This window comes from Trematomus bernacchii, unplaced genomic scaffold (genome assembly GCF_902827165.1).
Source record: "Trematomus bernacchii unplaced genomic scaffold, fTreBer1.1, whole genome shotgun sequence".
In the NCBI taxonomy this organism is placed as follows: Eukaryota; Metazoa; Chordata; class Actinopteri; order Perciformes; family Nototheniidae; genus Trematomus; species Trematomus bernacchii.
The window spans coordinates 762,551-779,639 of NW_022987542.1; the positions used below are offsets into that span (position 1 = coordinate 762,551).

Consider the following 17,089-nt stretch of genomic DNA (forward strand, 5'->3'; position numbering starts at 1 on the left):
CTGTGCCCCCTCCTCCCCTCCGTGCTGCTGCAGCTCCCTTCCTGTGCCACCCCAACCTGTGGATCCGCTACGGGGCGGTGGGCTTCATCACGGTCATCGCTCAGCACCTGAACGTGGCCGACGTCTACTGCAAGCTGATGCCTCACCTGAACCCCTTCATCACGCAGCCCATCATCCAGGTCCAGACCCTCCTCTTCCTCAGCATCCCGCCCAATCACCTGCTTCATCACCTCCTTCCTCACCTGCTTCATCACCTCCTTCCTCACCTGCTTCATAGGATTAGATGAGAATAAGATCACTTTATTGATCCCAATTTGGGACATTTTTGCGTTGCAGCAGCATAAGACAGGGAAGTTCAAGTGCTTGAAAGTGTTTAAAAGGTGCTTGAAAGTGTTTAAAAGGAGCTTGAAAGTGTTTAAAAGGTGCTTGAAATGTGCTTGAAAGTGTTTTAAAGGTGCTTGAAAGTGTTTTAAAGGAGCTTGAAAGTGTTTAAAAGGTGCTTGAAATGTGCTTGAAAGTGTTTTAAAGGAGCTTGAAAGTGTTTAAAAGGTGCTTGAAAGTGTTTTAAAGCTGCTTGAAAGTGTTTTAAAGGAGCTTGAAAGTGTTTAAAAGGTGCTTGAAAGGAGCTTGAAAGTGTTTAAAAGGTGCTTGAAATGTGCTTGAAAGTGTTTTAAAGGTGCTTGAAAGTGTTTTAAAGGAGCTTGAAAGTGTTTAAAAGGAGCTTGAAAGTGTTTAAAAGGTGCTTGAAAGTGTTTTTAAAGGTGCTTGAAAGTGTTTTAAAGGTGCTTGAAAGTGTTTAAAAGGAGCTTGAAAGTGTTTAAAAGGTGCTTGTAAGGTGCTTGAAAGTGTTTAAAAGGTGCTTGAAAGTGTTTAAAAGGAGCTTGAAAGTGTTTTAAAGGAGCTTGAAAGTGTTTAAAAGGTGCTTGAAAGTGTTTTAAAGGTGCTTGAAAGTGTTTAAAAGTTGCTTGAAAGTGTTTAAAAGGTGCTTGAAAGTGTTTAAAAGGAGCTTGAAAGTGTTTAAAAGTAGCTTGAAAGTGTTTAAAAGGTGCTTGAAAGGTGCTTGAAAGTGTTTTAAAGGTGCTTGAAAGTGTTTAAAAGTTGCTTGAAAGTGTTTAAAAAGTGCTTGAAAGTGTTTAAAAGGTGCTTGAAAGTGTTTTAAAAGGAGCTTGAAAGTGTTTAAAAGGAGCTTGAAAGTGTTTAAAATGTGCTTGAAAGGTGCTTGAAAGTGTTTTAAAGGTGCTTGAAAGTGTTTAAAAGGTGCTTGAATCCCCTCAGATCGATAAGGAGCTTGTGCTGCTGAGCGTGCTGAAGGAGCCGGTCAGTCGCTCCATCTTCGACTACGCCCTGCGATCCAAAGACATCGCCAGCCTCTTCCGCCACCTGCTGCTGAGACAGAAGAAACGAGCCGGATCCATCCCAGAATGCCCGGCGGCAGAGGACCCCGCCATCGCTCAGATGCTGAAGAAGCTGCTCTCACAGGTGGGATAAACGCTGTTCGGTCTGGAGAACACCTCACCCAGTTTAGATCTAATCAAATCAACCAACTTTATTTGTATAGCCCATTATCACAAATCACGTTTGTCTCAGTGGGCTTTACAGGAGAACAACATTGTATATGATGCAGTTACAGCAACATGATGAATACAATACAAATAGAAATAAAACAAAAATAAAATAAGATACAATAAAAATACATAAGACTTTCAAATTAATTACCATAAAAATAAAATAAAATGAATTCCATAAAATGCCAGCTGTAACTGAAGGCTTTGTTAAAAATGTAGGTCTTCAACGCACTCTTAAACGTTTGGACCCTCTCTGATTAAAACAGGAAGTTGGTTCCAGAGAAAGGGAACGCTCTGACTGCTGATCTTGATCTAAGTTTAGCATATGGCTAAACAACGGCTTGGCTGAATTGGATGGTTTTGGAGGTTATTGAGGATGCTGAATCAATTTCTGACATTTTCAGGATCAACAATTGCAGTTTAAACCAGAAAGTGGCCATATCTGTTCTGTGTGGACTGATTTTGATCATTTCTGGTTGATTTTAAAGTTTTAAGGGTCTCCAAACCGCCATTTTTGACCTCCAGAACCTCCAAAACGTTCAGTACTTAGACTCAAATACAGGCTACCCATTGGTTGAGGGGAGGATGTGGCTCAGTGCGGTGATCTTTGGATCCGGGGGGGGCACTGGTTCAAATCCCGATCCTTAATTAACATTCACTCAGCTCTGCATAACTGTGATCTAACTCACCTCAAACCACAGGGGGTCTCATCCTGCTGTTTAACACACACACACACACACACACACACACACACACACACACACACACACACACACACACACACACACACACACACACACACACACACACACACAAAACTTTGATGTGTTGTGTCTTGACCTGAAGTGACTCATTACGGTCTGATTAAAGGCTGCTGCTGCTGCTGGTGTGTGTGTGTGTGTGTGTGTGTGTGTGTGTGTGTGTGTTTGTTGTTGTTGTTGTGTGATACTGTCTACATGTTGTTTTGATTGATTCCATGTGTCATCAGTGCTGTACAGAAAAGCAGCTGAATGGTTTTAAATACTTCCTCAGAATGAACACACACTGTGTCGCCGTGTGTTCGACATCAGGAACAAGCTGGCTTTGAAAACTGAATCAAACGTCAGTGTCGGTTTGATGGATGTCTCGTAAAAGCTCCATCTGGAAAATACATTCAGTGTCTGGGAAATTCATGTTTTTAAAGTTCTGAGGAAAAACCACAAGCATGCTTCACACATCTGCTCTATTCACAAATCACACAACAACACGCACTCACTCCGTTTGACTTTAAAAGATTACAAATGGAATAAAATATGCTTATTAATATAGGTTAAAGTAAAATGTCTAATAAAAAAAAATGTAAATACAAATATTTGAATAAATAAAAGGAGTTGAAGGAAATTGTCTATTAAAATAAAAAACTAAATTAAAAAAAGTGTATATTAATATAAAAAGTAGTAAAATGTCCAATAAAAGGTTAAAATTATATATATATATTGATATAAACATAATAAAATAAAATGTTTAATAAAAGAAAGAAAATGTGCAAAGAAAAATATAAAAATAAAATAAAATGATCATATGTGCATTTAAATAAATAAATGGCAAGATGCAAACAGATGAATGTTTATGGAGGCACTTTAACACACCCTGTAGTGAGGTCTCTGTTTAACACACCCTGCAGAGAGGTCTCTGTTTAACACACCCTGCAGTGAGGTCTCTGTTTAACACACCCTGCAGTGAGGTCTCTGTTTAACACACCCTGTAGTGAGGTCTCTGTTTAACACACCCTGCAGAGAGGTCTCTGTTTAACACACCCTGCAGTGAGGTCTCTGTTTAACACACCCTGCAGAGAGGTCTCTGTTTAACACACCCTGCAGTGAGGTCTCTGTTTAAAGCTCCCATGTCATGCTTTTCCGGTTATTACCCGTCCCCTTGTGTGTTATGAAGGTTTTTATGCATGTAAACGGTGTGCAGAGTCAAAACCCTCAAAGTACACCCTGTAGCGAGTAAAACTCTAACACAGAAAATACCTCCCCAAAACGCCTCGTTGGAGATACGTCACTGCCCATTTGATTCTTCCGGGTACCGCCTGATGTCATGCGGTACCCGGAACGAAATGGACCAATCCCGAAGAGCTATGGCCACACCAGCAGCGGCGTGTTCCTCCTCCAGAGGTTCGAAGAACCGGCATTTCACAGACGAAAGCTTCCAAAACATTGCCCAGTTTGAGGCCGGATATGCACAGCTTGTTTGGACCGTTTGGAGCAGGGGAAGATCCGGGTATACAACCTGTAAGTTTGCATTGTTATTTGTGTATTTATCAAACAAGACTGTTTAAATGTGTAAACTGTGTTGGACTGCTAAGCCATTGACACAGTGCTAACTGTGCTAACTAAGTTGCTAGAGTTTCCATATATCAACTCTAATATCAGCAGATGGCCTTGCATACATGTATCTCATAGCAGGAGAATGTCTGCATTCACACACAAAATACCTATTGACAGTATACTGCGGGTGATTTGCCGGTCAGTCGCGAAACGTAATTACATTATAGCTGGCGTAGCGATCTAACACACGGAGCTTGAGCTAGTTTTGGTCAGAAAAAACATTTTTGTGATGCTACGTTGCTAGCGTTTAAATATATCAACTACAATGTCAGCAGATGGCCTTACATGTTTGTCATGGCAGGAGAATGTCTGCAGTCACACACACGGAATACTCATACAGTATACTCCGGTTTACCGTACATTGTGACCGTACATATACTGCATGTAGCTAACGAGGCTAGCTGTATGCTAGCGCAAAACAATGTATTCATGCAAGTTACATTGTATGGTAGCAGAATACCCGTATACGATTGCAATTATAAACACGTTATTGCTAGCCTAATATGAACCACTAGCTTTTGTTCATAGTAGTTTTATTACACTGCATTATAGTTGCCTTTCCTCCAAGCTAACGTTCATATCGTGTTAGCTACCAAGGTAAACAAAGCTAGGTTAGCATATTAGCAGGCAAGCTGTTCATTACACAACTACTACTAACGAATCTAAAACAACTAAGTTTCTCTAATATTTTGTGATTTGCATTTGATTTCGTCCAGCCAGATCCTGGCGGACAATCCATGACGTGCTAAAAGGCACTTCTACTACTACTGAGGCGTCGTGCTAAAAGGCACCGCACTGACTGTGCGCAGGCAAGATGCAAGGAGGAGGAATGGATGATATACCGTGTATATATGTATATTTATGTTCATTTTGTACATTTCTAAAAATAAAGTTTAATGGAAATACTTAGTAGGCCTATCCTTTCTTCCCTGAATTCATATATAGCAAACCATGATTTGATTTCTCATCAAACAGTAGTAGTTTATAACGGGTAAAAATAAACTTACTCTTTGTTATGAGCGGCTCGTAGGCCACAAAGACAAGGAGACCATACACGAGTTTACAAAACCACGGCACATTTATTGTGATAAATGCAGAGATAGGTGGTTGAGAGGATCGCAGAGTTAGTCTTCCTGCAGCCGCTTTGGAGAGAGACTGGGGCCGTAGTGTCCGGAGGTGTCCGTGATCGTGCTGATTAGCCTCTTCAGCTCCACCCCATCGTAAGACAAAGGCCCTGGGGCCGTCACACTCTTCTATAACAACAGTTAAAAATATATATGTATATAAAATTATACCGCTGTACCGACGCCATGATAAGACTGATGTTACGCTGAGAGCAGCCGGGGAAAAGCACTGTTAGACATGGGCGCAGCCTCTCTGGTGGTTGACTAATCAGAACGAGTGGCCGAGCTGACCAATCGGAGCACACTAGGCTCACAGGGAGGGGGGGGCAAGAGCCTCCAACGAGTCGTTTAGTGGAGAAAGTGAATACTGCTGAATACACATGCTTGACAGAGATGCTGTATGCGAAACCAATGTGAGTTTGGAAAATTGCACAGTATAAATCTATTTTAGTATACCTCAACAATGTAATTATGATCAGTGGAAATGGCCATGACATGGGCCCTTTAACACACCCTGCAGTGAGGTCTCTGTTTAACACACCCTGTAGTGAGGTCTCTGTTTAACACACCCTGCAGTGAGGTCTCTGTTTAACACACCCTGCAGTGAGGTCTCTGTTTAACACACCCTGTAGTGAGGTCTCTGTTTAACACACCCTGTAGTGAGGTCTCTGTTTAACACACCCTGCAGTGAGGTCTCTGTTTAACACACCCTGCAGTGAGGTCTCTGTTTAACACACCCTGCAGTGAGGTCTCTGTTTAACACACCCTGCAGTGAGGTCTCTGTTTAACACACCCTGCAGTGAGGTCTCTGTTTAACACACCCTGTAGTGAGGTCTCTGTTTAACACACCCTGCAGTGAGGTCTCTGTTTAACACACCCTGCAGTGAGGTCTCTGTTTAACACACCCTGTAGTGAGGTCTCTGTTTAACACACCCTGTAGTGAGGTCTCTGTTTAACACACCCTGTAGTGAGGTCTCTGTTTAACACACCCTGCAGTGAGGTCTCTGTTTAACACACCCTGCAGTGAGGTCTCTGTTTAACACACCCTGTAGTGAGGTCTCTGTTTAACACACCCCTGTAGTGAGGTCTCTGTTTTAACACACCCTGCAGTGAGGTCTCTGTTTTAACACACCCTGCAGTGAGGTCTCTGTTTAACACACCCTGTAGTGAGGTCTCTGTTTAACACACCCTGTAGTGAGGTCTCTGTTTAACACCACCCTGCAGTGAGGTCTCTGTTTAACACACCCTGCAGTGAGGTCTCTGTTTTAACACACCCTGCAGTGAGGTCTCTGTTTAACACACCCCTGTAGTGAGGTCTCTGTTTACACACCCTGTAGTGAGGTCTCTGTTTAACACACCCTGTAGTGAGGTCTCTGTTTAACACACCCTGCAGTGAGGTCTCTGTTTAACACACCCTGCAGTGAGGTCTCTGTTTAACACACCCTGTAGTGAGGTCTCTGTTTAACACACCCTGTAGTGAGGTCTCTGTTTAACACACCCTGTAGTGAGGTCTCTGTTGACCGTGCTACCGTTAAGCTCCGACGTTATCGGTACTGGAGACATTTCAAAAAGATACGTCATGTGTGTTATTGCTACATAAACATTATATCGCAGTTCTAGTTTCGCCAACTCCGTTTCTAACACGATGCGCCTATGATGTATTTTCTATCTTTCCAATCCAGACGGGAGAGATCTCTCTCTCCCGTCTGTGTGTGAGGGGGCGGGGCGGTTTACACACACACACACAGAGACAGACAGACACACAGACACACACACACACACACACAGACACACACACACACACACACACACAGACACACAGACACACACACACACAGACACACACACACACACAGACACACACACACACACAGACACACACACACACACACACAGACACACAGACACACACACACACAGACACAGACACAGACACACACACACACAGACACACACACACACACACACACACACACAGACACACACACAGACACACACACACACAGACACACACAGACACACACACACACACACACAGACACACACACACACAGACACATACACACACACACACAGACACACACAGACACAGACACACACACACACACACAGACACACACACACACACAGACACATACACACACACACACAGACACACACAGACACACAGACACAGACACACAGACACACACACACAGACACAGACACACACACACACACAGACACACACACACACACACAGACACACACACATAGACACACACACAGACACACACACAGACACACACACACAGACACACACACACACACACACACACACAGATAGACACACAGACACACACACACACACAGACACACACACACACACACACACACACACACACACAGACACACACAGACACAGACACACACACACACACACACACACACACACACAGACACACACACACAGACACAACACACCATAGACACACACACAGACACACACACAGACACACACACACACATACACACACACACACACACAGACACACACAGACACACAGACACAGACACACACACACACACACACAGACACACACAGACACACACACACACAGACACACACACATAGACACACACACACAGACACACACACAGACACACACACACATACACACACACACACACAGACACACACACACACAGACACACCACATAGACACACACACAGACACACACACACACACACACACACACACACACACACACACACACACACACACACACACACACACACACACACGGTGGAGAGAGAACGCGCTCTGAGGTGTTACCAATGCTCGTTACCTAAAGTGCACTCAGAGTTTAGCATGTGAGGGCGGTACCACGAGCAGTTTGTCATTCAGCCAAAGTGCTCCACGTCCAGACGGAGCAATGCACCGGGTTCAACTGTCTCTCTAGCAGCTCTGTAGCCCCGTCCAGAGTAACGTTTCCACGTCAGGTGTTATGTATCCTTAATCTTCCTCCAGAAGAGCCGTTAGCAGCATACCTGTCTGCCCACCTGTGTTGCTCTGTACCACTGTGTGTGTTTTACAGTTTACATTATTTACAATTTGTTTAGTTAGTTTACTTTTTTTTCTTTCTCAAAAGAACCGATAATACCCCTTTCACACCAACGGTGTTTCAGGGCCGGTTCGGTGCTGGTGCTTGAAAAGCACCGGGTTTTCCTGTTCACACCGCAGCGGAGCAGCGTCATAGCTCCGGAATCCGGTTCGTTTCGAGCACCAAAAAGTTGTCCGTCTAGAAGCAAGAACCGCATACGTCACGCTTACGTCGGAGGGGGGCGAGATTAACCTGAGCTAACACTTAAGGCGAGTACGGCAAATAAAAGTTGTAACAAGCAGTAGTGCTGAGCAAAGTGACTAGAACGCAACCACACACTTGTTAAAAAAAACACACTTTATAAAGTCAGGCAACACTAACCAGGCTTCGTGTGATTCTGTTTACTTGACCATCCGTTCGCTGTTATTGATCATTGTGGAGAGCAGGCAGACGTTTTGTTTGTTATTATAGCAGCTATCGGATGGAATCAATACATGGGCTGCACAGGTTGTCATGTCCGACTATCACAAGTAGAATCATAATGAAAAATACGTCGGTAAAAAGTGCCTGTAGAAAACTGCTTAGCAAGTAGTCAGTTTAGCTTCGGTTGCTATGCTAACATCACCCATGTTATACCAGAGAAACTTTCATAACAGCGTTGTGATGCCAAACAGCGTCAATTCAGACTGACACCAAACAGCGTCAATTCAGACTGACACACATTCACTTAAGGGGAACTGGGGATATGTATCAGCTGCTTGTGTGACAGTCAGACAGTGAATACTTTAGAGCCGTGTGAGCTAACCCGGAGCTAACGGGAGAATACACTCCCGTTGAAGAGCAGCCGGCCAGCACTGCAGCGGTCGGTAAATGCCGCTGAAACACATTAATAAACAATGAACCACGGCACTCTGGAGAAAAGTACAAGGTTGGAGAAGTCGTTATTTAATTTAATCTGGCTTCGTATGATTAAAAGCAACGCAGTCCCCGGCCCGTTGTTGTGAGGTGAGCTCCGGCGTTGGGGAGAAACTCAGCGACGTAAACTGTGACGTCATGACGCAGCAGCGGCAGCACCAGTCGGGCTCTGAGCGGTGTGAAAAGAGCCGGCGCTAAACCGAAGAACCGGTTCTGAACCAGAAAAGCTCTAGCACGGAGCTTGAACCGGAGTTGCGTTGGTGTGAAAGGGGCATAAGAGTACCGTTAAAGAACCGGATCGATAAGCGGTATCGATAAAAGTAGTAGTACCGTTAAAACCTTAACGATACCCATCCCTACACAAGACACTTTATTTATCCTCTTGGGGAAATTGAGGCGTTTTATAGCAGCAACCGGTTCAGAGAGTTTGATGTGTTTGCCGTGTCGTGGACAGTCCCCATTGATCAACTGGCACATCACACAGAACATGGAGCAGCTTGAGCCAACATGGCTCATTTCCAGCTGTTGTCCAGATGATAATAGAAACCTTTCTAAAATCACAATGCATCAGGATATCACAGTAAGAAGTTGAGCGTTTGTATGAACGTGTTAAATATATTTACATACATATTCCAATTACTGTATATAGACTATTCTGCACGGTTTCTATTATATTCTATTTATTTGTATTTACTTGCACTGTTATCTGTGTTATTGTGTTGCTCTGTTGGAGGAGGAGCCTAATATTTTCATTGATATATAACTACACGACAATAAAAGCCTTTGAACTTGAATAAATGTGCAGGTTTTTTCAAGGTTCAAGGGTTTCATAGTCACAACTGTGCACAGCTCCAGTCCCAAGCTCCTCCAACAGAGCAACACAATGACACAGTAGTAGTGCCATGAGAGTGTACAAGTGATACATAGCGTGTGAGTAGCAGCCAGGTGGATGTTCTGGATGTCCAGGTGGATGTTCTGGATGTCCAGGTGGATGTTCTGGATGTCCAGGTGGATGTTCTGGATGTCCAGGTGGATGTTCTGGATGTCCAGGTGGATGTTCTGGATGTCCAGGTGGATGTTCTGGATGTCCAGGTGGATGTTCTGGATGTCCAGGTGGATGTTCTGGATGTCCAGGTGGATGTTCTGGAGGTCCAGGTGTGCGTCAGCCTCCCTGTGGGATGAGAGCAGGTTAAAGGGTTGTTTGTGTTTTCGGTGCAGGGGATGACGGAGCCGGAGGAAGACAAGCTGCTGGCGCTCAAAGACTTCATGTTGAAGTCCAACAAGGCCAAAGCCAACATGGGGGACCCCGGCCCGGCGGGGGAGGGGCTCAGCGGGGTCATCGACCTGCTGACCCTGGGGATCACCGGCCGGCAGGTGGACCTGGTGAAGCCCAGAGCCGAGCCCGACGACAAGAGAGGTGACACTTTTATACAGAACATCATGTATTAAATTAAATAAGTGAGGGTGGAAATACACTAACGTCATTTTCATTTCTTCCAAATAATAAAATGAGTAAATAGATTTAAAAAAATGTTTAATAAATAACATTAAAGTAAAGAAACACATTGAAAACAAGTTGATCATTTACCTTTTATATAAGTAAATAAGTAAAGTAATAAATAAATACAAATATTAATAAAATATAATATCAATAATAAATCAAAGAAACATATATATATATTATAATTATATTTGACTGAGTAAATGTGGGTTTGAAGACCCTACATGTTTTATCCAAACAATTAAAATAATAAATAAATAAAAAAACTATTTAATATCTAAAATCTTTAACTTCATTGCTAGCTTTACTCAAATGAGATTCTAAACGTAGGACTTTTATTTGTAATAGAGTATTTTGATATGAGCGATTTGGAAGTGCTTCCTCCACCTCGATCAAGATCATTTTCTTTCCTCTTTCTTCCGTTTGCTCAGAGGTTAGTGATGCCAGTCTCTTCCTGAATGATTCACTGGAACCATCTGGAACGATGTGATCTCTCTTCTCACTGCACACAGACCCAAACACAGCTAATGGAATGACATCCGGCTGCAACGTGTGTGCCGTGGTGCTCTCAACATGGCTGAGACTTTATAGACTTAGTTAGTTAATGATGGTGGGGAGTCCTCTGACCGGCTGCTTTAATTAACCTGTTGTTGTTGTTGTTGTCCTGCAGCGAGGAAGCACACCAAGCAGGACTCCACCATGAACGAGGAGTGGAAGAGCATGTTCGGGTCGCAGGAGCCCGCCTCCACCCAGCCGCCCACGGTAACATCACATCACAGTCCTGCATACTTTTATACAGATTCGTATATTTGTATTCGGGATTGTTGGAAACGTTATTCTCTCCGTCTGTACACACACAGAGAGAGAGATTGACTTTAACGTTGACTTCTTTCAAGATTCAAAGGTTTTATTGTATTGCTCATGAGCTTCAGTGTAAAAACGGCAATGACATTCTCCTGACCTGAGCTCCTCCCACAATGCATCATATATAATAAAATACACAATAGTGCAAAAAGTCTATATACTTGTTAGCAACGCTGCTCGTCCCGGAGCGTTGCTACAACGTGCATTAAAAGAAAAAACATTGGGAATGATCAGGAGTGGTTTGCTCTGCTCGTTTTCACTCAAATGGCTAAAGACTGAGCGTTCCCCCCCGAGGACTGAGTGGGAAATCAACAGAGCTCCAAGTCCTCCACCTTTCAGGTCATTCTTTATCGGAGAAAGAGTTTAGAAGGTGTTCATTAAATTAGAGTGGCAGAGAAACTCAGGGATGTTAGCCTTTGCAGACCCTTCACATGCACTAACACCTATAGACCTACAGCAGAGGGAACACGTATCGACCCTCTTTAAATCAAAAGGCTTTTTCTTTGTTGCATTCATTCAAATGAAAAATGAAACAAAGCATGTCCCTTATCTCTGCGTGCATGGAGCTACATCTCTAAATAGGTACTTGAAGAGTTTTTTCAGGTTGATTCATTTTAACAATTTTCTTTAAAGGTCCCATGTCATGCTTTTCCGGTTATGACCCGTCCCCTTGTGTGTTATGAAGGTTTTAATGCATGTGAACGGTCTGCAGAGTCACAAACCCTCAAAGTACCAATCCACAGACTTCCTCACACACACACACACACACACACACACACACACACACACACACACACACACACACACACACACACACACACACACACACACACACACACACACACACACACACACACACTCAATCTTTTCTCAGCTGCAGCTCCGCCGATTTCTCCTCCCTGAGACGGCAGGACACGGCGAGGCTGTGAGTCGGTGTGTGTGTGTGTGTGTTCGGGCTGGTTTCGGGCTGTGTCTCGCTGTCTTGCAGACGGCCACTGGGCTCACAGGGAGGGGGGGGGGCAGGAGCTCCACCAAGCCGTGTAGGACAGAGAGTGAATACACATACTATACAGAGATGCTGTATGAGAAACCAATGTGAGTTTGGATAATTGAACAATATAAATCTATTCTAGTAGACCTCAACAATGGAATTATGATCAGTAGAAATGGCCATGACACGGGACCTTTAAGAAATACCTTTTTTGTACACATTTCAATTTGATAAATATTTTGATATTTGAGTCCTTTTCTCCAGCTGCTGATTTGATGCTTCATGTTAGAACTCTCTCCCTGGTCTCCAGCTTGAGCTTCAGTCTCAGGATCCATGTGTCTCTGATCCTCTCCAGAATGGAAGCAGTCATCACATACAGAGCATCAACTAGTTCCTGAACAGTGTCCTTCTGATATGCAGGAGATGGATCACAGTCAGACTGCAGGCAGACACTGCACCTACTATGTCTTCTTTGTTGAGGACACCTTGAGTGCAGGATCACAGGGAAGATGTGTTTATGTTCCCAGAGGATTAACATCGTCACCAGCTCTCAGACGCACACAGTCCGCCTTCTTACCATTATCTTTTACAGTCCTAAACTATTCACTTTCTGTCCTTGAAAGGGGAAAATACTGAATGTCCTCTTCCAACATGAGAGTAACATGCTAACAAAGGTATCCCAACTGTAGCTGTGAACATGACAGGATGTGTGATTACCTAGAAGAGCATCAGGACTGTTTGAGGCATATGATAGCTATGTGATTAACATGATGATTCAGCCTCTATGGAGATAGACATATGACAAGCATGCTCATTTCTGACGTGGAGCTAATCTGAAGTAAACATTGAATACTGCTTTCTATTCCTCCATCTTGTGACTGTGTAACTCCCTCTCTTGGATATCAGCATGTGAAGGACACTGTTCAGGAACTAGCTGATGCTCTGTATGTGATGACTACTTCCATTCTTGCATCTTGTGATGTGGAAACATTGAAAACGCGTCGCAGCATAAAGCCAAGCTTAGCCTCTCGGCGACTCAAATTTAAATGGGAATTGAGCCGCCACAAGTATAATAACCGGCATTGTGTGTGTGTGTGTGTGTGTGTGTGTGTGTGTGTGTGTGTGTGTGTGTGTGTGTGTGTGTGTGTGTGTGTGTGTGTGTGTGTGTGTGTGTGTGTGTGTGTGTGTGTGTGTGTGTGTGTGTGTGTGTGCAGGCGGAGGGTCAGGTGAGGAAGAGCTCGGCTCCGCCCCCCGCTCTGGCGGCTGTTCAGAGCGGGCCGGCCTATCAGAGACGGCTGAACACCTGCAGGGTGGAGCTGCAGCAGCTGGTTCAGCAGAGGAGAGAGCAGAGCAGCGCTGAGAGGAAGCACAAGCACATGATGGAGAGCGCAGAGTGGGAGAGCAGACCCCCCCCTCCAGGTACACACACACACACACACACACACATACACACACATACATACATACATACATACATACATACATACATACATACATACACACACACACTGTACCTGTGAGTGGTGCCTGTGTGTTTACCTGTGTGTGTTACCTGTGTGTTACCTGTGTGTTTACCTGTGTGTTTACCTGTGTGTGTTACCTGTGTGTTACCTGTGTGTTTACCTGTGTGTTACCTGTGTGTTTCAGGGTGGCACCCTAAGGGGCTGCTGGTGGCTCACCTTCACGAACACAAAGCGGCCGTGAACAGGATCAGAGTTTCCGACGAACACTCGATCTTCGCCACGGCCTCCAACGACGGCACCGTCAAAGTGTGGGACAGCCAGAAGATGGAGGGCAAGACCACCACCACCAGGTGAGGCTGGGACACACACACACACACACACACACACACACACACACACACACACACACACACACACACACACACACACACACACACACACACACACACACACACACACACACACACACACACACACAGGTATTCATTGCAACACCTTTATTGATTTCCATTTCAAAGGTGTTATCATCATATGCTCAGCAGCTACAGTACATTCTTCTGACCTGAGCTCCTCCAACAATGCATCGTATATAATCAAATACAAAAATATGAGATAGTGCAAGAAGTCTGTATACATGAAGATAGAATACGACAGGCACAAGAACAGAATATGAAATGAAATAATACATTAAGACAAAATTAAATACGGTTTATTGCGGTGATAACTATTCATATAAATTAGTAGATTGCAAGATGGCAAACAGATGAATGTTTATCGGGCCACATCACAGAGCTCAGGTGTTTATCAGTCTTATGCTAAACAACGTGTACAGGTACCTTTTAAAGTGCTCCTTTGCTTTGGTTACCAGAGTGGGACACTTTCTCAGCTGTTGTGTTCTCCTGCAGGTCGGTGCTGACGTACTCTCGTATCGGCGGTCACGTGAAGACGTTGACTTTCTGCCAGGGCTCTCATTACCTGGCCGTGGCCTCAGATAACGGATCCATCCAGCTGCTGGCAGTCGAGGCCAACAAACCCCCCAAATCCCCCAAAGTGCAGCCCTTCCAGACCAGGTACCTGAGCGATACATCACAGTCCAGCTGATGCTTTTAGCCTGAGCTTACAATATGTTCAATAAACCATGAAGATGCTAAGATCAGAACGTTAACTTCAAACTTCAAAGACAACATGTTTAAAGTGATTCTTAATCAATTGAGAGCTGTGGATGAGTCCTAAAACCAGAAATGACTCAGCATTTTATCACTTCCTGTCCACTGGTCTGTAGGTCAAAAGTACTTCAGTAAATACCCCACTGGTGGATTTACAAACAGAGGTTGCTAACAAGTGTCTAAATGAGACGACAAAACGTCATCAAGCCCAACATTAGCTTCCTTTAGCTTAGCGGTGGTGACGTGAAGTCATGTGACCGTGCTGTAGTTCCTTTATAGCCCAACATTAGCCACCTTTAGCTTAGCGGTGGTGACGTGAAGTCATGTGACCGTGCTGTAGTTCCCTTATAGCCAAACATTCGCCACCTTTAGCTTAGCGGTGGTGACGTGGAGTCATGTGACCGTGCTGTAGTTCCCTTATAGCCCAACATTAGCCACCTTTAGCTTAGCGGTGGTGACGTGAAGTCATGTGACCGTGCTGTAGTTCCTTTATAGCCCAACATTAGCCACCTTTAGCTTAGCGGTGGTGACGTGAAGTCATGTGACCGTGCTGTAGTTCCCTTATAGCCAAACATTCACCACCTTTAGCTTAGCGGTGGTGACGTGGAGTCATGTGACCGTGCTGTAGTTCCCTTATAGCCCAACATTAGCCACCTTTAGCTTAGCGGTGGTGACGTGGAGTCATGTGACCGTGCTGTAGTTCCCTTATAGCCCAACATTAGCCACCTTTAGCTTAGCGGTGGTGACGTGGAGTCATGTGACCGTGCTGTAGTTCCTTTATAGCCCAACATTAGCCACCTTTAGCTTAGCGGTGGTGACGTGAAGTCATGTGACCGTGCTGTAGTTCCTTTATAGCCCAACATTAGCCACCTTTAGCTTAGCGGTGGTGACGTGAAGTCATGTGACCGTGCTGTAGTTCCCTTATAGCCCAACATTAGCCACCTTTAGCTTAGCGGTAGTGACGTGGAGTCATGTGACCGTGCTGTAGTTCCCTTATAGCCCAACATTAGCCACCTTTAGCTTAGCGGTGGTGACGTGAAGTCATGTGACCGTGCTGTAGTTCCCTTATAGCCCAACATTAGCCACCTTTAGCTTAGCGGTGGTGACGTGGAGTCATGTGATCGTGCTGTAGTTCCCTTATAGCCCAACATTAGCCACCTTTAGCTTAGCGGTGGTGACGTGAAGTCATGTGACCGTGCTGTAGTTCCCTTATAGCCCAACATTAGCCACCTTTAGCTTAGCGGTGGTGACGTGAAGTCATGTGACCGTGCTGTAGTTCCCTTATAGCCCAACATTAGCCACCTTTAGCTTAGCGGTGGTGATGTGAAGTCATGTGACCGTGCTGTAGTTCCTTTATAGCCCAACATTAGCCACCTTTAGCTTAGCGGTGGTGATGTGAAGTCATGTGACCGTGCTGTAGTTCCTTTATAGCCCAACATTAGCCACCTTTAGCTTAGCGGTGGTGACGTGAAGTCATGTGACCGTGCTGTAGTTCCGTTATAGCCAAACATTAGCTTTTTACCCCAGAAATCATAAAGTGCTGTTAATATGTGGAGATTATCTGCTGAACTAAACGTGTAAATATCAAAAACATTACGATTATTTTCTGCAATAATCCAAAATCACATGGAGAAATCCCATTGGACCAGGGAGATGCTGCCTTCAGGGACAGGTGCAAAAATACCATTGTCAGGATCGACCAAATTAGAATCGAGTTTTTAACTAAGCAGTGTAATAAAGTATATATATATGTCCTCTGGATGTTACTCACTGTGTGTGTGTGTGTGTGTCAGGGCTCTGGACCTGCAGGAGGACGGCTGTGCGGTGGACATCCATCACTTTAACTCGGGCGCTCAGTCGGTGTTAGCCTACGCAACGGTTAACGGCTCCCTGGTGGGCTGGGACCTCCGCTCCAACTCCAACGCCTGGACGCTGCGCCACGACCTCCGCCTCGGACTCATCACCTCCTTCACCGTCGACATGCACCAGTGCTGGCTCTGCCTCGGTGTGTGTGTGTGTGTGTGTGTGTGTGTGTGTGTGTGTGTGT

General features: G+C 44.7%; 1 protein-coding gene across 1 annotated transcript in view; it reads left to right on the forward strand.

The window, feature by feature from the left end:
• Window positions 1-33: 33 nt before the first annotated feature.
• Window positions 34-17,089, forward strand: part of pik3r4 (phosphoinositide-3-kinase, regulatory subunit 4) — a gene marked incomplete at its 5' end in the record, with an annotated part of 28,106 nt that continues 11,050 nt past the window's right edge. Inside the window, 8 exon segments of the mRNA XM_034122581.1 lie at window positions 34-179; window positions 1,276-1,479; window positions 10,276-10,474; window positions 11,229-11,320; window positions 13,628-13,832; window positions 14,061-14,226; window positions 14,782-14,946; window positions 16,836-17,047. Of these exon segments, the coding sequence (XP_033978472.1) occupies window positions 34-179; window positions 1,276-1,479; window positions 10,276-10,474; window positions 11,229-11,320; window positions 13,628-13,832; window positions 14,061-14,226; window positions 14,782-14,946; window positions 16,836-17,047 (1,389 nt within the window).